The sequence below is a fragment of the Vulpes lagopus genome, chromosome 8 (assembly GCF_018345385.1).
Source record: "Vulpes lagopus strain Blue_001 chromosome 8, ASM1834538v1, whole genome shotgun sequence".
Classification (NCBI taxonomy): Eukaryota; Metazoa; Chordata; class Mammalia; order Carnivora; family Canidae; genus Vulpes; species Vulpes lagopus.
The window spans coordinates 66,021,126-66,045,960 of record NC_054831.1 but is presented as its reverse complement, the minus strand read 5'-3'; the positions used below and the strand labels follow the sequence as shown (position 1 = coordinate 66,045,960).

Genomic DNA, 24,835 nt, shown 5'->3' with positions numbered 1-24,835 from the left:
CTTAAAGAAAAATTAATGGCATTCCCCCATATTGCCTCCTTTCTGGCTCAGATTGTCCCAGATTGACAGTCAACTAAACATCTTTTGGCTTTTCCTTTTCACTTCCAACAAAATTTGCGTCTTGCATCATGAGACTCAAATTAATGAGTAATTGTGAATAGAATCATATAAGCTAGCACAAATGAAGGTGGCAATGATGAATAACAGTTTGCTTTGCCATCATCAGAGAGAAAAAAAAACAGAAAATCTCAGGTTTGAGAAATCTCAGGCACAACCACAGGCAGTGTGAGCATTCAGGGTATTATGAATGCAAGGAAAATCTGAGTGTTGTTTTTGGATGAAAGAACCTGTTAGTGTTTTCCTTTATAGTATCCTAGGAATACAAAACGTTAGGATCGCAGAGAAGCTTTAAGAGGCATCAAATCCAATGATACAGCCATGTTGCATTAAGTTTTTATGAGCCTTGCAAAAATCTGTCAAGTGGTATCTTTCACTATTGAAAATACTAAAATCTATAGCTTCCTCATCAGGTGGTCATCCTGGCACCGTGTGATTAAACAACTCCAAATTCACATTTACAGTTTCATGTTTAAAAAATACATATTCTCAATTTTTGAAGAATTACGATTGTTAAAATGTTCCACTTACACTGAACTAAAGAGAGCCTTCTGTTGTTCCTACTAGCTTGCTGATAAGTCACAGCCTAGCCCCTGAGTCCTTTCAGGAAAAAAAAACATAAATAGTCATATAATAGCTACTTTCATGTTTGAAAACAGTTGTCAGATCATCTCTGGGTCTTCTCTTCCCTGGCAAAACATCTTTAATTTGAGTCTCCAAAAAACAATGTTTCAAAGCCCTTACTAATATTATATATTCAATTTCTATATTCCTTGGCACACTATTTGAGGTATTTTTTCTGTTAAGTTTAGAATACAGTGAGATGTGAATCTCCCAATACCTAGAGAACAACCAAAGACTAAGCCTGGCTTTTGCTATAGCTATTTTGTAGCCACACCATACCACTGACTCAGGCTGAACTTTCAACTGTTCTCCCAAATATTATTTTTTACATGTGTTACAACTAAACCATTTCATTCTTACTATGTTCAAAAAGAGTTTTGTACTCATATTCAGGATCTCACCTTTGTTCCCATTAACTTTCACCTTGATAAAGATGTCCATTTCTCCAACTCAGCAAAATCTCAGTCTCTGACTTTTAACTTCTGATGAATTTTTTATTCTTTTTTTTTTGAATTTTTTATTCTTAATTATTTGTCCCCTGTATCATTTTTCAAAGAATTGATGAATTTGCTGACCAGCACAAGGCCCCAAATAAAACCCTGCAATAAACTGCTACAACTTTCACTGGAAGTTAATGTCATTCTATTCAGTGACTTCCTCCATACAGCTTCAAGCTTCAGACTTAAACACAAATCCAAAGCCTAAGCTTAATTCCTCTCTTCAGTGAGATAGATGCTGGATTCTCACAGCTGTTACTTAATGCAATGCCTATGTATTATGTCTAAAAGTGACACCGACATAGAACAATATCCCATAATCTCATATCCAATCCCCAAAGTTAAATGTAGTTTATAACCTAAAACTCCCCATACATGCTTATTCCTAATCCAAAATAGAATTATCCTGTTATGTATTTCCTAGAAAATAACAAGAAGTATAAGATAGTCATATAAAAAATGTATTCTGGGGTGCCTGGGTGACTCAGTCAGTTAAGCATCCGATTCTTGATTTTGGCTCAGGTCGTGATCTCAGGGTCATGGCATTGAGCCACTTTGGGCTCTGTGCTCACAGAGAGTTGGCTTGAGATTCTCTCCCTCTCCCTCTACCCTGTGCTCTCTCTCTAAAATAAGTAAATGGAACCAAAAAAGAATGCAATTCCTAATGGGGATACATTTTTACCATATTTCCAGAAAATTTGAGAACAATTTGCATCTCTATCAATAATGTATGAGAATGTCCACTTTGCATAAAACCTAACCAACACTGAGCATTATAATTTTTTTTTACTGTTTGCCATTTCAATAGGTAAATTCTTGTATTTTTGGAAGATGTGCAAAGACTTGTCTTTTATGATAAGGATTATTCATTCCTGTGTCTCAAAAATTAATGTATGGTATTTCAGTCCCTTAGCAAAGTTAGTGTTTTAAAAAGTTAACATCAATTGATATATTTTAAGCTGTCTAGTTCCCTCTAGAATGAAAGGATTTCTTTTAAATTATGGATTTCCTTTGTTTTGTTCACCACAGTATATCTCAAGACACTACAACAGTACCTGGATATATAGCAGTTGCTAATAAATATACATTGAATGAATGAATGAAAACAATGAACTTGATCTATTAGAAAATGTGTCCCATGGAAAAGAAAACAACTATCTTGTAAATCATAATAATAAGTATTAATAAGAACAACTGTTCAGCAAACTTAAAGTGAGTCTTAAACAGAGAAGCATAAGATACCTAATTAGAGGTGAACAAACTAAAGTCAGAACTGGGTAGCACAAGACAATGTTAGAAACGGTGGTCCAAGATTTGACCAGAACCTAACATACAAACCAGCTTTCAACTAGGCATATGGAAATACGTACAGTATTCCAACAGTGATTTTAGATTTACCCCTCAGAGATTGCCTTCTTCCCCTACTCCCTTTAAGTCCCATCCCTGCCTCTCTCTTTCCCCCAACCACAAGGTGGCGGTAGCCACTGTTGAACTCTTGGCTCAGTTGCTGAAAACCTCTCTGTAAGCAAAAAAGCCAGCTTTCCCTTAACAGACTTTTCAGGTGCCCCAGTACTGTTATTTTGGAATAGTAACCCTACTTTGGGAACAATTCCAGAGTATCTAGGCCAAATAAATCTCAGGAGCATATTGAAAAACTCTGGAAAATACAATCAGTTTCTAATAATTTAAGTAAGGAGGACTATGTAACAAAATCACACAAGTTAGGGCTTTATAAACTTCAGAAACAAATGAGGATCCATACAGTAGTGGTGTTGCCTTTTTAAATTAAGCCTAGTAAAGCAAGGATACTTGACTGAAATAGTGGATACTGAGCCTAGAAGAAATAAGACTTAGAAGCAGACTGAGAGAATTCTTCAAATAGCTCAATGAAGGACTACTAGGAAGAAAAAAATGTTTAACTATTTTTGGGCAATTCCAGTGGGAGAAAGCAAAAGCAGTGGCTGTACATTACAGGGAGGCCATCTAGCAAGAGAGTGGGCTGCCTCCATTAATTCAACAAATGTGTCAGGTACTGCTAAGCACCAGTGAACAAATACCTGATCACTGCCCTATATCCTAGCAGGAGAGTATAACTTCACATTTACCACATTTTGTATTAGTAATGAAGGGAAAGAAAAGTTTTACTACAAATACAGAAGAAATGTAGACATCTAAAAGACTGTCAATATTTACTTTTCTCCATTTACTGAAGATTTTTACAATTTTCAGTGTAAAACGATGGCATTAAAAATAGTTTGCAAGTTTCACAATATTTATTTTCAACTGAAATAATACAATAGATCATAAGAATGCCTGCATAGGCCAAAATTCATTTCAAGTTTGTCCTTTTAATGTCCCCTGGTGGATTTAAAGGCAGTGTTACCATAAGAGGAAATTCAGAGATCTGAAGGGTTTCAATAATCTGTGTGTTTCGACTATACTACAAGCTAGACCATATTCTAGAGCACAGCTGTGCACTACACTGTTCAATATGGTAGCCTTAGTTACATGTGGCTATCATGCATTTAAAATCAGTCTAGGAAAGACCTGAATTCTTAATTTTGTTTAATTTTAACTGATTTACATTTCAATAGCCATAATGTAGCTAGTAACCATTGGATAAAACAACAGAGTTCTAGAGATAGGTGAACAATAATATTTCTAAGCAGAAACTTTCTAGAGGAAAGAAGAGCTTAAAGAGAAAAGAAGAGGCTGTCGATTGCAGCCACAAGATGAGAACTAACATACAGCTATTTCTATGCAATTTCACTGAGTCAAATTGAATTCAGTAAGACATCTCTGGAAAAGTACTCTAAATCCTATTGTAGCCAAATGAGTAAGCTATATTCTGTTTATAAGATGGCTTCCAAAACAGAATGATTAACTCCTGCTTTCCTTAGATTTTTGCATTAAGCTTCTTTTCTTGCATACTAAAGGACATCCTTTCTGACATTTTCAACTTGCGAAAAATGTATCTTTAGAAATTAATTAACTTAGATCTAATGGAGTAGTAAAGAGTTACAAGTGGATTCCCATTTAATACATTCAGTATAAAAAAGAGGTATCAGAAAACTATCTCAGAGCTTTATAAAACCATTGGCTTAGCTGACAACACAACCATTCTGGTGATTCTAGGTGGAATTGTAAATCTAATAACCTCAAGGAGTAGTCTCTAAAGAGAAGGACACAAGAGGTTAATTGACATGTGAAAAGAGAATAGTAGAATTTCTATTATGTTTAACCTTTTTATTTAAAAAAAAATCAAGCTTTACTAATTTAAGGCTTCAATAGATATTAATGCTCTTACTCGGTCCACATGCCATATGACAATACTGGTAAGTCATGTGAGGTATCCTGAAGGAAATCTAGGGGTTCCCAGGCATCAACAGTGGTTAACTGGTTCCTTCATCTGTTTTCAAATTTCCATGTATTAGCATTTACATTTGACTGTCTAAGTAGATTCACAGAGTATATTATTTTAAATCATAAAATATTTACAATTCTTCAAAATGAGATGGTGCATAACCCGGAAGACCTTTTCCCACACAAAAATTTTCTGATTATATCAAAGGGAGCTACTTGTTTTCAAACTCAAAGACTATGCATTACTCTTTTAAAGAAAAGAAAATGGGGACACCTGGGTGGCTCAGTGGTTGAGCGTCTACCTTCGGCTCAGGACAGGATCCCAGGGTCCTGGGATTTAGTTCTACATAGGGCTCCCGGCAGGGAGCCTGCTTTTTCCTCTGCCTATGTCTCTGCCTCTCTCTGTGTGTCTCTCATGAATAAATAAAATCTTTTTAAAAAATAAAAATAAAGAAAACAAATGCTCCAAATTTGCTGACCTGCTCTACAATAACAAGTGGTTGTCACTAGTGCTTATGTAGCAGGTATTTTCAAAAACACATATAAGCTGTTCCTTCAAAGTAAAAGTGACAGTTTAATAATCCATGAGAAAGCCTTCTGAAGTGAGCATTTTGAAAATGCATATTTGGAAATGTTTTCAGTGTTATGTGGCTTTTGTTGCCAAAAAAACTATAAGTACTCAATAACTATATAGTTTAGAGTTGAAAATAAAATTTCCTAATCTGTTTGAAAATATTCCTCATAAAAGTGTGAGTGGACTTTTTAACCTATTGCCCTAAAATATTAAAATGCCCAGCTTTCCAAATAATTTGTAAGGACCAACTGACATCAGGTTAGATGAAAAACTGCCAGCTGAATTTTCCAAAATCTTTGCAAAATTGGTACATGGGACTGAAAAATGAACAGTGTCATTTAGCAAACACAGTCAACAAATTATTTCTACAACTTGGAATGACATACCCTTGCAAGTCATATTTTCAACTATGACAGACATTAAAACAAAGTATAAAAATAAATTGAACTTAGAGACCTCTGAATCATTGCATTACTAAGTATTTTTTTTAAAGATTTTATTTATTTATTTGAGAGAGGCAGAGAGAATAGAGGGAGAGGGAGAGGCACACTCCCCGCTGAGCAGGAAGCCGGATGCAAGGGGCTGAAGTCATCCCAGGACCTGAGCTGAAGTCAGACACTTAATCAACTGAGCCACCCAGGGACCCCTGCATTACTAAGTATTAAACTAAGATTTAAAACATTGTGAATCAGTTAATTTATTATCATTAAAGATAAAATTTTTATAATATATGACCTATATTAAAATATTAGTTTATCTAAGTTTTCTTATTTATAATATACAGAATTTATAAATACAAGAAAAAATCATACCTTTTAGATTAAAAATACACATACTATGGATGGATATTTAGACCACTTTTACTAATAGAATATAATTAAAAAGTTTTAGGGCCACATCCTACTCTGAAGAGTGATTTTAAAAAGTTCTTATAATGGAAACAAAGCAAAAGAAACATCTAAAACAAAAATGAATATCCATTTATTTTAATGTTTTTAATAAACCATTCTGCAAGAGGATTTTGTGTACTCAACACAAACAATGATATGAAAACAGGCCAAGAATTATTTAAATGAATACCGACAACATGATCAAGTCCCTGTTGCAATGATCTGGATCCCTTACAAAAACAGCCAGAATAATCCTGTAATCCAGTTCAGGATGTCGGTCCAGATCCTGTTTTACTATGCCCTTCAAAAAATACTTGGTGGCCTCCTAGTCTCTGTGAGGACTCAAACTCATTGAGAAATTATTTTCCTGGGCAGCCCAGGTGGCTCAGCGGTTTAGCGCCACCTTCAGCCCAGGGTGTGATCCTGGAGACCTGAAATTGAGTCCCGTGTTGGGCTCCCTGCGTGAAGCCTGCTTCTTCCTCTCCCTCTGCCTGTGTCTCTGCCTCTCTCTGTGTCTCTCATGAATAAATAAATAAAATCTTTAAAAAAAATTATTTTCCTCACTAACCATTCTATGCCTTTTTAAAATGCTATGAGGCTTTTGTCATTGGTCACATGCCACTTACCTGTTTCCAACAGACTCAGTATTCTGGTTTAAGACACCCGGAAGGCTAAATATTGAATACATCAGAAACATTTAAAAGTAAAAAGTTTGCCTCAATACAACTAAAATGTGTGAGTTCCGCTACTATTTATAAGAGAAGAATGTTAAACATTAGCTAAAACCCACAATAAACATGATGAGTATCTGTTTCTAATGACATGGATATTCATAAGGATAGGCCCCTATACCCTACAAATATGAATCATGTTAACTATCTCCCAAAATAAGCCAGTTTAATAGTGATCCTTGGGGTCCACTACAGAAGGTATGTGACAAAGAATGAAGGAGACACTGTAGATGAAAAATACCCTGAACATGTGATTTTTCTTCCTGCTTTCAAGATCAAGAGAAGCCACTTCCTCGTCTCTAACTCACATCAGCCCAGGGAAGGACTGAAAGACCACTGCTAGCCCACAGACTGAAGATGTGGTATGGATATGGAATTGTTGCAGGTGCCTAGAGTGACCAGCACCCACGAAAGGACCTTAGAGAAGCCCAACAAAATGGTGTGAAGAGCTCCAAGGAAGCCCTGTGTGAGTCAGACTACCCATCAAGGGCCTCATGGGCCTAACCCAGAACACTGTCTCCCACTCCCAATTCTAGCACCTAGCAAGGGAAGATAGATAGAGAGAGCCAGAGTCTAAGTCAAAATATGCATTTTGTACATTTACTGTTTATTGATTTTTTTTTTATCACTGAGCCATATTTTTTAAGATTTTATTTATTTATGTAAGACAGAGAATGCACAAGGGGAAGGTGCATACAGAGAGGGAGAAGCAGGCTCCCTGTTCAACAGGAAGCCTGATGTAGGGTTCCATCCCAGGACCCTGGGATCATGACCTAAGCCCAAGGTAGACACTTAACCAACTGAGCCACCCAGGCACCCCATCATTGAGCCTCTTTTGACAACATTTTCAAATGAAATTCACTGAACTGTCAGTATTCTTGTAGGATATATTTTCCTAGTTTTCCCTATAGGGATTTAATAAATATAATGCTCCCATATAATGCAAAAAGTTACACATTTCAACATAATCTTTCTTAACCAGAACAGAGGATAGTATTTTATCTTGAAATAACTTAGTTTATTTGAAAGCTTTTTTAAAAAAAAAAAAAAGATAATTAACCATCCTGGTACAATGAAAGTAAATCAATCTTCCAGAGGAGAAAGAGATTCTTGCAATATAACCAGCTAGTCAAATAGATGTACTATAAGGGGGAGGGGGGGAATACCACTATACCAAGATTATCAGAGCCAAGCAGCCATTGTCTCAAACTGAAAAGTAAATGCCTCCTTGTTTGTAGACAGACTGCTTATTTCAACCAACCAGGAGCATCACTGAAACAAGGCTATACAGAAATAAGCACATACAGATCAATATCCACACTACAACACCCAGGCAGAAAAAATTTCACCCTGGCTAAAAGACAAACCTAAATGGGTATACGCTATTGGCATAGAGATAATAATCAGACTAAAGATGTTCGCTAGATCAGTGATTGAAATTTGTATCTTTAGAAATGCCAGCATCCAAAGGGGAGTAGAAACTCAGAAAAGTTCAAAATCATAAGAATAAAAAGTGAAAGGAAGCAAAAAGAGGACTTAACTTACAAAACTGATAAGACTGAAACATTTCACTTACATAATCTGAATCCAAATTTGGGGGGGGGGAGGTGAAGGAATTGAGGGTTTTGTGAAGGGTTGACTATGCGGAGATGTACAGAAATGTGGGAGGGGGTAGGGGATGTGTGGTAATGTAGAGGGGGCATTAAGGAAGTGGAAGTCAGGGGGTATGGTAAGGATGTGTGATGATGAGAGGGATATGTGGAGTTATGAGGGCTTTTAGGGGGTAAGAGAGTTAAGAGATATTGTGGTGGTGCACTAGGCATTGAATCATTATACTGCACACATGAAACTAATACAACACTGTATATTAACTATACTGAAATTAAAATTAAAAATAAATAAAAAATAAAGAGCATCATATCCGATAGTAAGAAAAATGCACTGTATAAAACCATCTTTCACAAGAACAAGAATTAAAAATGAAGATTTAAATTACTACATTTAAGGCAATATTGCCTGTATTTAAAATAAATTTTTTTAAGCTGATCTTGCTCACAAATTCATGGACTCAAAGTTGGGATAATATAAGTATCTAAGATTTTTATTATTCAGTTGTTTCAGAGCATTTGGGGATCTGAGAGATAGATTACTGGAAATAAAATCAGGATGTAATCACATTTCCTCTCTGAAACTACAAAAGACAAGTAGCAGTCTTATTTCCAAAAGTATGATCTCTATGCCTGCTTTTTCACCAACCAGAGTCCCATGAAATCAGGCACAGACAAGGGCTGAAAACTGGAAAATATACACAAATATATATATTTCTTATCCAGGGCCCTGAATAGTTTTCTCCTTGTTTTCCAAATTGCCCTGCCACACTTTATTGCTTTTCTAGCAGATGGCAGCATGTCTGAATGTATAGCATCAGTGTTTCAACAAGAATCATACTGCATAAATATGTGCTAAAATATGCATTGGTTGACCCCTCCTGGGTTTCTCACTTCATGGCTATTTTAATTTCTAGCCCATTTTGAAGAATAGGGTCAGCCTTTGACTAAATACAAACTTCAGGCGTATTTTTAGTTTCAGCTTTCTCTTACTCCCCAAATAAACAGTTATTGTGCATAAAATTTTCTACCCCTCTTTCAGTTCACATTTCAACATTCAGAACTGCACAGGATACTTTTCTTTCTCAGTAAGATACCTCTTGTTCACTTACCCACACAAATACAATAGAATTCTAAAGTGATACATTTCTGAGCTTCTGATTTCAGAGGACTTTATCTTCACATTCTTACCTCTGAATTGTTAAGGTGACATTTGTGAGTTCCTGAAAACCAGCCATCACTTGAACATTGGTCAATGTCCACTTTCTGAAGATTTATGTCAACTTTCATAACACCCCTTAAAAACAGAGAAAGATAAGAACAAATTAATCTGAGCCTTTACAATTTCTAACTTTGTATTCCATCCCAGAAATCAGACAAATCAATATAAAGAGTGCACTAAAAATGTTCACATTGCCCACGCATATTTAACTAAAGTGTACCAAGCAAAGAGAGGGACACAATACAACAGAATCAACAAGTATTAGTTTTACCTAAGTCCCAAAGACATGGACCCTGTACTGTTCCCTGTCTTCAGCCCCCTACATAATGCCAAGCACATAGAGGTGCTCAATGAATATCTGTGGATTGACTGAACTCCAGATAGTATTTCTCTGGCCACGGCAGCAAAGTCGACTCTAAAATACAGCTGCTCCCAGTACCCCTTCTAGTAAAGTAAACAAAACAGAGCCCTCACCTCCTTTCTTTCTATTCCTATTTCCCAGTGCAGGACCAGAGACGGGGTGAGGGGAGGGGGAGCAGATAGTAACTCCTTCCTCTGTCTATCACAGTGACTTTAAACAGCTCTTTAGGTCTCCCAGTGTTCCACACCAGATATTTGCACTATCTACGAAGTGCTGATTAGCATTTTTCTTCTCTTAAATCTGGAAACAAAACCACTTCATTTCACTTAGCCATTTGAGAAAAATCACTAAGAAAGAGAATCACAAATTCAGAGCCAAAAGCAAAACTGCAAAGAAAGCTCCAATTTTATCTCAAATTTCTCCAACCAATCTTTCTACATTTCCCTAAGATCCCTCTCTTCTATTTCTCACAGCACAAGCACTACTAACAGCAGAAACATCTTTCCTTCAGTGAACTGTCACACCTGTAATTCATTAAAGTCAATATTCTGTGTCCTGGGCCCTAAAGCTCAAAACTTTGTAATGTCATTTTTCACAAACTTGAGTAAAGTAACACCTCATTAAAATCCATTAAAAGTAAAAACACATTTTTAAGGTATCCTGTTCCTAATTTAAACATTTTCATTATGATATTATTAAATATGTACAAATGTAAGCTTAAGCTCAAATTGTTTGTATTATAGTTTTTGTCACTACAAAAAACACCCACAAAATCATAAGTGCAAAAAACCCATAAAGTCAACAAAATTTAAATTTAAAATATTAATTTAAAAACACCAATGATTATGCTTGGCCGAACTAAACCACCTCTCAGAATAGGAATATGGTACTGACATTAGCAATCCTATTTTACCAGATACTATGACTCATTCTTCTCTTTTTTCCTTTTAAACTACTGTGAAATCTTCTGATAGAGTAGTTCACTGTCATTTAGGCTTCATTTAAGGTGAATAAATCTTTTACGGTTTTTAAAGGCTCCTTCTGGTTTTTATTTTATTAACCTGCAACAAAATACTACACTAATTAGTGCTAATATGCTCAAAAGACACTGAAACCTCCTGTTAGTATTTGGTTATCCAGATAGCCTAGAATATATAAGTTAAATTTTTGAAGGACCACTGGAATGAAAACCTAAAAGTTATCATAGAAGAAACCTAAAAATCCTTCAGAAAAAGACGTTGATTTATAAAATACTACCGTTGTGGGCCATAATTCTATAAAACAAGTGTCTGTTCATGTGATAAATGAATGAATTCCCAGGTAATCTAATGCCTTAATCCAGTTCACTCCCTCGCTCTTTCAACAAATATTTATCTGATATGAGACTACCACTGTAAAAGATGTGATGAAGGTGAACCACACAGGCCCAAATATAAAATGTCAGAATGTTTCATGAAGAAAAGCTGATAAATTGTGGGAAATTTGGCAAGTTATCATTTGGGGTATACCAGGTATTCCACAAACATTCGTTCATTTTTTGAACAAAACTATGTTCCACATAGATCATGCCAATCATGCAAGCCCACTCTAGGCTCTACTTCATGCTCTTTGAAAAATAACATATTCTTTTTCTTTTCTCATCTATTCAATGAGTGTATGTTGAGTGCTTACTTTGGGCCAATACTGTTCTTGGCCTTTGAAATACAACAGTAAGAAGAAGAAAAAAGTTCCTGCCTTCATGGAGCTTAAATCTCATGTGGTCCAAATAATAAATGATACCTATCACAAGTAAATAAATTATGCTATATATTACAAAGTAAAAAGTGCAATGGAGAAAAAACTTCAGGCAGATGAGCAGAATGGTTAAGGTTTTTGTTTTTTTGGTTTTTTGTTTTTTTTTTTTAAGAGTGGACAGATTTCTAATTCAACCCATGGCTCAAGATATAATTATTGCAAGTTGCTATCACACCGTAAGTTACCAGTCATCTTACATAACACAAAATTTGCCCTGGACAACTACTGTCTACCACATTTTGCCAACCTGCCATGAATGGCTTATTTAGAACGTATTTGTAAGTAATAAATATACATTTAAATATATAAATAAATAAACATACATTAAAATACATCTTTATCTGTTTCACATCTGTTATTAAGAACAAGGTCAAGGGGCATCTGGTTGGTTCAGTGGTTGAGTGTCTGCCTTTGGCTCAGGTCCTGACCCAGGGATCCCGGGATCGAGTTCCACATGGGGCTCCCCAGAGGCAACCTGCTTCTCCCTCTGTGTCTCTGCCTCTCTCTGTGTCTATCTCATGAATAAATAAATAAAACTAAAAAAAAAAAAAAGAGGTCAAGTTTTCTTCAACTGTCCTGCTACACTTAAAGTTTTGAGTCCCAGGAGAGTGCCAATCTTCCGGCTGGCTCAGGGGCCTGAGCCACTTTGGGATTCCAGGAGGCTGCAATGACTCTGGACCCTTTCCTAAGGAAACTAGCTTAAGAAATAGGGATCTTGGGCAGCCCAGGTGGCTCAGCGGTTTAGCGCCGCCTGTGGCCCAGGGCCTGATCCTGGAGACTCGGGATCGAGTCCCACGTCGGGCTCCCTGCGTGGAGCCTGCTTCTCGCTCCTCTGCCTGTGTCTGTGTGTGTGTCTATCATGAATGAATGAATGAATGAAAAGAAATAGGGATCTTACTGAGAACTTTCCCTCTTAATTCTTCTCAATCTAGAAGAACCAAAAGACACCCCAGACCTGTAAGCTCAGCTCACGAAACTTTCTGGGCTTTGTGCAAAACCACCAAAGGTAATGAGTCGTGAGTTTATCAGCTGGGAAATCTGCGCTGACTCATCCTCATTAGCGTAGCTTGCCTCGTGCCTGGAGACCTACAAAGCCCTCAGGGAGGTGCCGATGACTTCCGGAGGGGGAAGTGGCGCTTGGGGGGGGGGGGGGGGAGGGGGATTAACTAGGAAGAGAACGCTCTCTCTGTGCGGAAAGGTAACCTGCGAAAAACCATGCAGACGCGAAACCACTGAAAAGCCTCCCAGAGCCCCCAGAGTCCGGCCGGGCTAAGAGCGCCCCGGCGCCTGCGCAGTGCATCCGCCGGGCGCGTGCCTCTGGGGGCGGAAGTGCTGCTCGCACATCCGGTGAGCGGGCGCCGCTGGGAAGCTCTGGGGGAGTGGAAGCGGCTGCGGCTTCCTGCGCTGAGGATTAGAGAGCAACGGCCAACAAAACAAAACAAAAACCCCGTAAGTGGCTTCCAGAAAAGAAAATAATAAGTTATATCCCCCAATACCTGGGTGCTTCACTGGGCCGCAGACCTGCATTTTTGTGTACCCGTCTGACACCTGAAATGCAACAAACCCCACGTGGGATTCATCCTCCACCCAGATTTACGCTTCCCTTAACTTTCTTTGTCCATGACTGGGCCTCCTCCATCCTTTCAGTTATTCACGCCGATAACCTATTGCAAAGCTAAACCCCCAAATCAAAACAGGTGCCAAGTTCCCTAGATTGTACTCCCTGATTGCTTCTTGCATTTTAACCTTTCCCTTCCATTTCTGCCATCACCTCCTTGGTTCCGGTCTTCCTGTCTCGTGAGGCTGAAAAAAAAGTCTACAATAATTTACTGAGTTAGTCCTGTCTCATATTGCTCCAGGTAAAGACCCTGGTTTGTAGGTCCTGAAATTTATGTGGTTTAGTGTCCTTCTTTGAGAAAGATACAAAATAATGAGTATATATACATATACCTACCATAATATGGTAGGTATATGTGTATATACATAGTATGACGCCTGGCCCTTATCTTTGCGTTTTAACCGCTGGGAAGATCATTACCAAAAGCTATGTCTATACCAGGATGGCTAGCAATAACTTAGTTTTGCACAGATGTAATTACAAACTACTTTAAAATTTATTGCTAGGGGCGCCTGGGTGGTGCAGTAGGTTAAGGATCTGACGCTTGGTTTCAGCGAAGGTCATGATCTCAGGATCCTGGGATCCAGCCCAGGCTCAGGCTTCACTCTCAGCAGGGAATGTGCTAGAGATTCTCTCTCCTTATGCCTCTGCCCCTCCTGCTCTTGCTATCTGTCTGTCCCTCTAAAATAAATAATAATTTTTTTAAAAAATCTTTAAAAATCTTTAGAGACCCCTAGGTGGCTCAGTGGTTGAGCGTCTGCCTTCAACTCAGGGTCCTGGGATCGAGTCCCATATCAGGCTCCCCACAGAGAGGCTGCTTCTCCCTCTGTCTGTGTCTCTGCCTCTCTCTGTGTGTCTCTCATGAATAAAATAATAAAATCTTTACAACGTATATAATTCTTTTTCAAAAATTACTAAATAATCCTAAACTTCACCTTAGCTGGTTTCCAAAGTGCCTACAGCCTAGGGGAAAATGTAAAGAAGTGAGTTACAGTAGAAATAGGGCATTGCAGTTAAAATATACTCCTATTTCAGAAAACAGTTAACCATAAAACTCATTTCTAGTGCTTATTCCAGGATTTTCGAGGGTTTCCACATAAGCAAGGGACACTGGAGCTTAAGTATCACATTCTGCTGTCTATGTACTCTTTGAAATATGTCAGTCTTATCCTAACTATTCCCTGCTTAAAATCAGTATTTCCCACTGTCCTAAAGAATAAACTCCCAAGTTCTTTGGTATAACATTATATTCAGGCCCCTCCTACATCTCCAACCACTTTTCTGCATACATTCTTTGTTCCAAACAATTCACAAGTACATGTGGTGTCCAAAAACTTATGCTATCTCAGAAAACCATTCTTTTATATATGCCTTTATAACTGAAGTCCCTTTGCCTAAGCTCTGCTATAACAATCATAGCTCCTACCTGACTCCTTTCTGAAGCCTTCCATAAACTCTGATTTAAAAGCTACTTTCTTATTCTCACCATAATACACTATATTCTTCAAACCTTCTTCATATTTTAATTATATATTTTTCTCACTAGACTAAAATTTCTATAGCCCATGTCTTTGTAATTTCTCCTAGTTCCTTTGTGTGTGTGTGTATACACCATGTCTTCTTTATCCACTCATCAGGCAGTGGACATTTGGGCTCTTCCCATAATTTAGCTTTTGTTGATAATGCTGTAAACGTCAGGGTGCATGTATCCCTTTGAATTAGTATTTTTTTTTTTATTCCTTGGGTAAATACATAAGAAAGAATGAAGTCTTGTCATTTGCAATGGCATGGATGGAGCTAGACAGTATTATGCTAAGCAAAATAAGTCAGTCATAAAAAACTAATACCGTATGCTTTCACTCATATGTGTAATTTAAGAAACAACATAAACAAACATGGAGGGAGAGGAAAATTAAGAAACAGACTTTTAACTATAGAAAACAAACTGGTGGTTACGGGGGGATAGGATTTGTGGGGAGGGGGTTTAAATAGGTGATAGGGATTAAGGAGGGCATTTGTGATGAGGACCAGGGGTTATTAAATGTTGAATCACTAAATTGTATACCTGAAACTAATATTATACTGTACATTAACTGGAATTTATTTAATTATTTGAGAGAGAGAAAGAGAGCAAGAGTGCACATGAGCAGTGTGGGAGAGAAGCAGAGGAAAGGGAGAGAATCTTAAGCAGGTTCCATGCCCAGTGTGGAGCTCGACCTCACAACCCTGAGATCATGACATAAGCCAAAATCAAGAGTGAAATGCTTAACCAGGGCAGCCTGTGGCTCAGCGGTTTAGCGCCACCTTCAGCCCAGGGCCTGATCCTGGAGACCCGGGATCCAGTCCCACATCAGGCTTCCTGCATGGAGCCTGCTTCTCCCTCTGCCTGTGTCTCTGTTTCTCTTTGTCTCTGTCTCTGTCTCTGTCTCTCTCTCTCTCTCTCTCTCTCTGAGTCTCTCATGAATAAATAAAGTCTTTTAAAAAAATGCTTAACCAACTGAGCAGCCAGTGCCCTACTAACTGAAATTTTTTTAAAGACTTAAAAAAAATTTTCCCCTATCCCCTAAATCTGTCCACCCCAAAAATTAACCTTCAAGAAACTGCAGATACATACGGGTAGCTTGGGTAACTCAGCAGTTTAGCGCCGCCTTCAGCCCAAGGCATGATCCTGGAGTCTCAGGATTGAGTCCCACGTCAGGCTTCCTGCATGGAGCCTGCTTCTCCCTCTGCCTGTGTCTCTGCCCCTCTCTCTCTCTTTTTCTCTCTCTCCCCCTGTCTCTCATGAATAAATAAATAAAATCTTTAGAAAAAAAAAAAGAAGCTGCAGATGCTACAAAGAAGAAAGAAGTAGCTAAAATAACAATGACACTCTCCCTGTCAAGAAGAGGAGGAATACTCAAACTGAAAACTATAATGAATTACTATGGGTGAGTAGATGGAAAGAAAAACTGGACAGGTTGAAGGAAAGTTTTTTAATTCAGTTTTTGCTTCTTCCTCTTTTACCTTGAACAATAATTTCCTGCTCCACTACTACAAAAAAAAATTGACATTAACAACCCATATAATCAATATTGATGGTGTACAAGGGAAGAAGTTCTGCCAAAAAAGTTGATAAAAGCAGATACTGGTAGACCAGCTGCCACCAGTCATCTGCTCCTAACAATAGCAAACCAGAACAGAATCTGGTGCCTAGAAATGAATGGCTGACATAACAAAAAACTGAAACATGTGGCACCAGGCAGAGGCAGAAGTTGGAAGGGCCTCAAAGAGATCACTAATAAATGTGAGAATATGTTGGTGAGTCTTAAAGGACACTGAGGAAAATGGTATTAGAGGAAAAAGAAAAGGAAACTTTAGTACATAATATATGGAAAGTTTGGCACCACTGTCACCTGTGAACAATTGAACTTGTGGATCAAGCAAAGGAAGTTTCTATGCCAAATGTGAAAAGTACTACCTGGTCTTTCCTGGCTATGATAAAATATGAAAGACATGGACAAGAAAAGAAAGACATGGACGAAAGAAGGACCTGCTTAGTTTTGTTTTTGGATTTTAAAATTTTTTATTGTAAAATATACACAAAATCTTAACCATTTTAACATCTTAAAAGTGTGCAGTTCAGTAGTGCTAAATACATTCATATTGTGCAACCAAGCTCCAAAACTCTTTTCTTCTTGCAAAATTACAACTCTCTACCCATTAAACAATAATTTTCATTTCATACCCTGCCTAACCCGTGGAGTGGAACTATTATTCTAATTTATATCTCTAAGAATTTGACAACTCTGGGTGCCTCATACAGGTGGAATCATACAGTTATGGGTCTTTTTGTGGCTGGTTTATTTAACTCAGTTTAATGTACTTAGGGCTCATCCACATTGTAGCAGGAGTCAATTTCCTTCCTTAATGGAAAAGTATTACAGTGTATTTATAAACCATATTTTGTTTAATCATTCCTTTCTTGATAGACACTGAGTTGCTTCCACCTTTTGGTCATTATGAATAATGCCACTCTGGAGCTGCTTAGGTTTTGAGTAAACTTTAGACAAAATATTAAGGAGCCAGAATTGGGGAGGAGGAAACTATTGCACATCTCCAGTCTCTTCTAGAAAAAGACTCTAGGAATATGAAAGAACTTAGGGCAAAGAACCACTTCAGAGTAGATCTGTAAAATCCTTTATTAAAACCTCAGAAAGATGTAAGGCAGTGTTTCTAGAACTTCTCAGCTAGACTAAAGGACTCCTAATGGTATTATGGATAGGCCTTATAGACCCTTTGTGTTAAACAATAGGGATTCTGAGATTCTTAAGGCTTTATTGCCTTAAGGGCCCAAGACTGAAAATTACCTATCTTAAAGAGATTTTAAAATCTGGCTTCTGCCTAAGAGAATGAAACCCAATAAGATTCATAGAAAACCCAGAATATTTTTCAATGAATAGCATGAGTAAGATCACTGTCAAAAGGAAAAGAAACAGTATAAAATAAAAAAGGAACTTCCTCCTCGCCACACTTCTGTGAGCTTCTGAAGCAAGGTAAGAAGGCCAGTCAGTTGCAAACATAATTTTTTAGAGAAAAGTAAGGATGAGGACAGAATCAAGAGCTGAGAGGGTAAAGCCAGACCTTCAGAAAATTATTCCCAGGGAGCAGGACTGGTTCATAATCAAGGAATTGGTGATATGCATTGAAGTGGATTTCAAATTTGCCATGATCTAGTAGCTCTATGTGTTTCCTATTCCCCTGCTTTTTTAATTGCTGTGTTATTGTAGTTGTACTCTCCCTTTATCACAATCATGTATTGAGGGGGGATAACAGGCAAAGGGACAGATAATGTTTCTTTACAGGTCTTCAGCCACCTCTCAAGATACTAAACCCACAAACATAACGCTCATGTTCATCTAGACTTCATTCAAATGGCTGAATCCTGACTTTAAGACAGTGCCACAATGAAGTGAGACTTTGGGGGTGAGCAGAGTGAGGCAGGTAAGTGTATTGTGCATGTAAGAATTCCAACTACCGGGACGCCTGGCTGGCTCAGCGGTTTGGTGCCTGCCTTCAGCCCAGGGCGTGATCCTAGAGACCCAGGATCGAGTCCCATGTCAGGCTCCCTGCATGGAGCCTGCTTCTCTCTCTCTGCCTGTGTCTCTGCCTCTCTCTCTGAATCTCTCATTAATAAAAAATAAATTTAAAAATTAAAAAAAAAAAAAGAATTCCAACCAACCTGAGAGAATCCTGCTCTGAGGAAATGAAAGATACCAAGTGGAACGAATGTGGAAAGAAAGTTTACCAAAAAGTTACTATACCTGCCCCAGCTACTTGAGACCTCCCAGCCCAGTTGCCAAGACACATGAGTGAAGAAGCCATCTTAAAGTGGATCTTCCAGTCCCTGCCACCCCAACTGACACCATATACATCAGAAACAACCCACCAAGTACCCAGCCAAGTACTTCCCAAATTTGTGACCCACAGAATTGTGAAAAAAATAAAACATTTGTCTTATGCTCCTAGGTTGTACCATAAATTTGTTATGCAAAAATAGGTTACTGGGACATCTAACCAATATGGATATCCTATACTGGTAAAAGGAACAGTAGAAGAAGAAGATACAGCCATCAGAAACGTATATGCACCAAAGTGTGTACCCACATGTGTATATGTGTTTATCAACAATTTGTGTAACTTAAGAGAGAAATAAATTGTTCAACAATTATAGTTGGAAATTCTGACATAACCTCTCTGAGAAACTGGTAGCTCAAATAAAAAGAAGCAATGTTAGCAAGTATCTAAATATTATAATTAGACATATATAGAACTCTTCACATAACTTTCTGTTTTTACATTCAAGAATACTTACCAAATATTTATCGAAAATAAACCAGAGATTATATCTCAGAGGGAACCTCAAATTCCCAAGGACCAATATCATATACACTATATCCTTTAATCATAATCCATTAAATTATAAATTAAGTTTCCTAAAAGGATACCTTAAATATCTCTCCTGTTTGGAAAATAAAAGAAAATTACTAAATAACCCTTAGGTTGAAAAATAAGTTAATGACTACTCAGAATTGAATGGCAATGAAAATTTTACAAAGAAACTATGGAACATACATATAACTGGGAGGAAATTTTGTTGCTTTAAATACTATACGTTTATAAGGAAACAAGATATTTTAAAAATCTAAATACTTAATCCAAGAAGGTGGAAGTGAGGAACCACCAGTGGAAATACAAAGATTCAGAACAAATGAATAACAAAGATAGAACAGAAGTCAATGAAATGAAGAATAACAAAGTGATGAAGGAAAAAACAAAACCACAAATTAGTTCTTTGGCACCCATATCCTGGTTTCTAAATACCATTTTCTAATAATGAATAAGGATCCTTAGGGTAATGACTGATTATAGGCTTGGAAAGGGAAAACAAAGCATCATCCTCAGAAAATAAGGACACGAGCATGTCAAAAAGGACATATGAGCCAACCTAAGAGTTCCCCATTACCAAAGTTGAAGCAATTTGAGCAAGAAAATAAATAATGAGGGACATCTGGGTGGCTCAGCAGTTGAGCATCTGCCTTTGGCTCAGGGCGTGATCCCAGAGTCCCAGGATCGAGTCCCACATCAGGCTTCCTGAATGGAGCCTGCTTCTCCCTCTACCTGTGTCCCTGCCTCTCTCTCTCTCTCTCTCTCTGTGTGTGTGTTTCTCATGAATAAATAAAATCTTAAGAAAAGAAATAATGATAATATTGGATTCAACCCCGAAAATCAGTATCTATAAATCCATACAGAAAAAGTGATTAAATAAGAGGGAAAAGGGACAACTCGGTTACAAAAGAATACCAATTGATGAATTTAGAAAGAGATAGGTAAATAGAAAATCATCATTGGAATACCACATTAATAATTGTTACAGGCAAGACCTGCTGATAAATCCTAGAATTTATGTGAAAAACTTTAAAAATAAACAATATTTGAATGATTTCAAAGCATCTCCCCCAACCATTTACTTATTCATTATTATATTAATATTAAGGTATATCCAAAGTTATTAGACAGTACTCTCTCCATAGAGAGGAAATTATTCCACCTCCCCTTGGTGGGCTTAATTTGGTAATTCACATAAGAAAAAGAGAAAAATGGTAACTTTAGCATAGAGAAACCTGGCAAACCATGTGTCTTCACATGGTCTTCACATTAAGTGATCAAGGTCAACCTCACTTGCAGTAAAACATACTGATACTATGTATTATTCTGTGATAGGATACAATGAGAAAGGCAGTTCCTCTCTATTCTTCCCCAAAGTCCATGACCTCAGTCCAATCACGAGAAACCATCTGACACATCCAAACTAAAGGACATTCAACAGAATACCATGCCAGCATTCAAAAGTGTCAACTAATGGTTGATAACACCTTTAAAGGACAAGGAAGGACTGAGAAACTATCACAGATTAGAGAAAACTAGAGAAACATGACAACTAAATGATAATGTTAGTTTTGTTAAGGCTGCCATAACAAAGTACCATAGACTGGATGGTAACAAAGGAAATCTGTTCTCTCATAATTCTGAAGTCTAGAAGTCCACAATCAAGGTGTCAGCAGGATCGGTTTCTTCTGAGGCCTCTCTCTTTTTCTTGTAGATGGCCATCTTCTCCCTGTCTTCACATGGTCTTCCCTTTGTACATGCCTGCGCCCTCATTTTCTTATAAGGAGACCAGTCATATTGGATTAAGGCCCATCCTAATGACCTTATTTTACTTAATTACCTCTTTAAAGATCTTGTTTCCAAATACATTGTCTGTGAGGTACTGGGGGCATTAGAACTTCAACAAATGAATTTTGGGGAAACAATTCAGATACCATAACATATGGTATCCTGTTTTGGATCCTGGAAGAGAAATAGGACATTAGTGGAAAAACTGAGGAAATCTGATTAAGATCTGTAGTTTATTTTTTTAAGATTTATTTTATTTATTTGACAGAGAAAGAGAACACAAGTGAGGGAAATAGAAAAGGGAGAGAGAGAGAAGCAGGCTCCCCAAGGAGCAGGGAGCCCAACTCGGAGCTTGATCCCAGGACCCTGCAATCATGCCCTGAGCCAAAGGCAGCCACTTAACTGACTGAGCCACCCAGACGCCCAAAGATCTGTAGTTTAATTAATAGTGTTGTAATAACACTTTCTTAGTTTTGATAATTTTATCATGGTTACATAAGATGTTAACGTTACTGGAAGTTGAGTGAAGGTATGTGGAAACTTTCTATACTATCTTTGCTAATCTTCTTAAAATCTAAAATTATTTCAAAATACTTAAAACTTTTCATTTATAAAAACTAAAGTTCTTTGAAAAGGTAAATAAGAGAGACTTAAGTATTAAAAAGAAAACATGCAAATAAGGCAAATAAATACACAGAATGAAAAATACAAAAGAATGCTTTTTAAAAAGTATTAAGATTAATGATTCTCTAATAAACTTTTAAAAACTAAAGTTAATGGATAAAGGATAAATTGGTAGAAAATATAAAATGTCAAACTTGCCCAAGAAGAAATATAAAACTTGAATAGGTCAATAAGCATAAAATATTTTTTTTAATTTTTTTTTTGGTTAACTTTTATTTATGATAGTCACAGAGAGAGAGAGAGAGAGGCAGAGACATAGGCAGAGGGAGAAGCAGGCTCCATGCAGGGAGCCCGACGTGGGATTCGATCCCGGGTCTCCAGGATCGCGCCCTGGGCCAAAGGCAGGCGCTAAACCACTGCGCCACCCAGGGATCCCAGCATAAAATATTTAAAGCCTTCACTTCCTAGAAAAACTTCAGACTTACATATTTTACCTACGAATTCTACCAAACTTTTAAGTAATAGTTCTTATATTTTTACAAGGTTTTAAAATAAAAATATAACCAAAATAATGCATTTTATGTGACTTTGATTCCAAACCATATGAGAACAATACCTAAAAGAAATGTAGCCCCCTCTTAACTACATGTAGATCCAAGAGTCCTAAAGGAAATATTGGCTAAATAAATGTTAAAATATCTTAAAATAATTTTTTATCATGATCCACTGGAGTAGATCTCAAGAATGAAAGGATGTTTTAAATAAGAAAATATATCAATAAGGAAAGATGGTGGTAGAATAGGAGGATGACAGGCTTGCCTTATCCTATAAATATAACCAAATAATTATCAAATCATCCTAAATATCCCAGAGATTGACCTTAAGACTGGCAGAGCAGGGGCAGCCTGGGTGGCTCAGTGGTTTAGCACCACCTTTGGTCCGGGGTGACTCCCACGTTGGGCTCCCTGATAGAGCCTGCTTCTCCCTCTGCCTGTGTCTCTGCCTCTCGCTGTCTCTGTCTCTCATGAATAAATAAATAAAATCTTAAAAAAAAAAAAAAAAAAGACTGGCAGAGCAAACTTCACAACCAAAGGTTGAGAAGAGGTCACATTGAAGAAGGAAGTATGGATACAGAGTTTGGAAGAGAAGCAGATTATGGCTGCTGTAGTGGGAATGGAGTGGTTTTGGAGAAGAATGAGAAACAGACTAGCACACAGGGGAATTAATGGAAAAGTGAAACCCCAAAGCAATTGGCTTGGAAGGTGAGAGGGCCCAAATTTCATGACTTCTGGAAACAACTGGGGCTTAAAGCCTGGAACTATAAAGATCAGCAGGCTTGACTGTGATGGACCCCCAGGGCACTGCACTGCTCTTGAAGAGAAGGCAGGCAAACAACCCATAGACACAGCATGGAAGCAGCAATCTGAAGAGCACCTGGGGCACAGAGTGGGAAGGTTATTTGCTCATCTCAGAGCACATCCTAGAGAGACAGTGTTCATGGAGAGACCCCTCAAGGAGCAAAGGAACTGGCTAGTGCCATTTTTCTCCCCTGCTCCTCTGCATAAGCAGAGGGCCACCTGTGGGAACTAGTGCAGCTCTGACATTCACCACCTAAATTTCTTACACCAAACTCTCCCCCACCATGTCCTGTGAAACTACCCTTCCCAGTCACGCCTCAACCCCATTATAGCAGATCCTCTCCTCCAGAAGACCAACTCAAAACCCTGGAAACACCACATCTCCCAATGTGTAGGAGTTTTGTGGAGCCTCAGTACCTGCAGTGGTGGGGACCGGTCTCATTTCACAAACATATGAGAACATACCTAGTTAAGAAGTGCCATGTTCAGGCTAGGGACCAAACATTGCTAATAACAGGCAAAGAGAGCCTCTTCAGACAACTGGACTGAAATATAAAGGTAGGAAACACAAAAGAAGTAAAAATGACTATTTCTGTAAAAAAAAATCAAGAAACTCACAAAATAAAAGGATATAAGATATTTTTTAAATGCCTAAAAAATAAAAATAAATAAAATAAATAAATGAAATAAAATGCCTAAAATGTGGGGAGGGGATGAGAAAATTATGGGTTCATTTAAATGAACATCAACTTAATATACATTGCTATGTGCAGAAGAAGTTATACAAACCCATTTGTACTAATATATCAAAAACCAGTAATAAACATGCAAAGAATAAAGAGAAATCCAGATATATCACTAGTGGAAATCAGCAAACCATGAAAGAAAGACAAGAAAGGATCAGAGATAATCTTCAGAAACAACCACAAAACACATAATAAAATTATAATAAATATATATCAGTAACTACTTTGAATATAAATGGGCTAAACACTCCAATCAAAAGATATAGAACAAGAGAATGGATAAAATAACAAGACCTATGTAAATACTGCCTATAAGAAATTCAGTTTAGACCTAAAGCCACCTGCAGGTTGAAAGTGAGTGGATGGAAAAACAAATGTCATGCAAATGTATATCAAAAGAAAGCTGGAGTAGCAATATTTATATTGGACAAATAGATTTAAAATGAATACTGTAACAAGAGGCAAAGGAGGACATTATATAATAATAAAGGGGACAATTCAACAAGAAAATATATTTATGCACCCAACATAGGAGCACCCAAATACATAAAACAATTAATAACAAACATAAAGGAATTAATCGATAATATAATGATAGTAGGAGACTTTAACCCCCACTTACATCAATGAACAGATAATCTTAACAAAAAATCAACAAGGAAACAATGGCTTTGAATGACATAAGAGAACAAGTGGATTTAACAGAAATATTCAGAATATTCCATTCTTTTTTTTTTAATTTTTTTTTAAATTTTTTATTTATTTATGATAGTCACAGAGAGAGAGAGAGAGGCAGAGACACAGGCGGAGGGAGAAGCAGGCTCCATGCACCGGGAGCCCGACGTGGGATTCGATCCCGGGTCTCCAGGATCGCGCCCTGGGCCAAAGGCAGGCGCCAAACCTCTGCGCCACCCAGGGATCCCAGAATATTCCATTCTAAGACAACAAAATACACATCCTTTTCAAATGCACATAGAACATTCTCCAGAATAGATG

General features: G+C 37.5%; 1 protein-coding gene across 1 annotated transcript in view; it reads right to left on the bottom strand.

Annotated features, from left to right (window-relative positions):
* GPR158 (G protein-coupled receptor 158) overlaps positions 1–24,835 on the bottom strand; it is a 405,508-nt gene that overhangs the window by 357,403 nt on the left and 23,270 nt on the right. Inside the window, exon 2 of the mRNA XM_041764941.1 lies at positions 9,595–9,700. Coding sequence (XP_041620875.1) covers positions 9,595–9,700 — 106 coding nt within the window. The remainder of the gene's footprint in view (positions 1–9,594; positions 9,701–24,835) is intronic.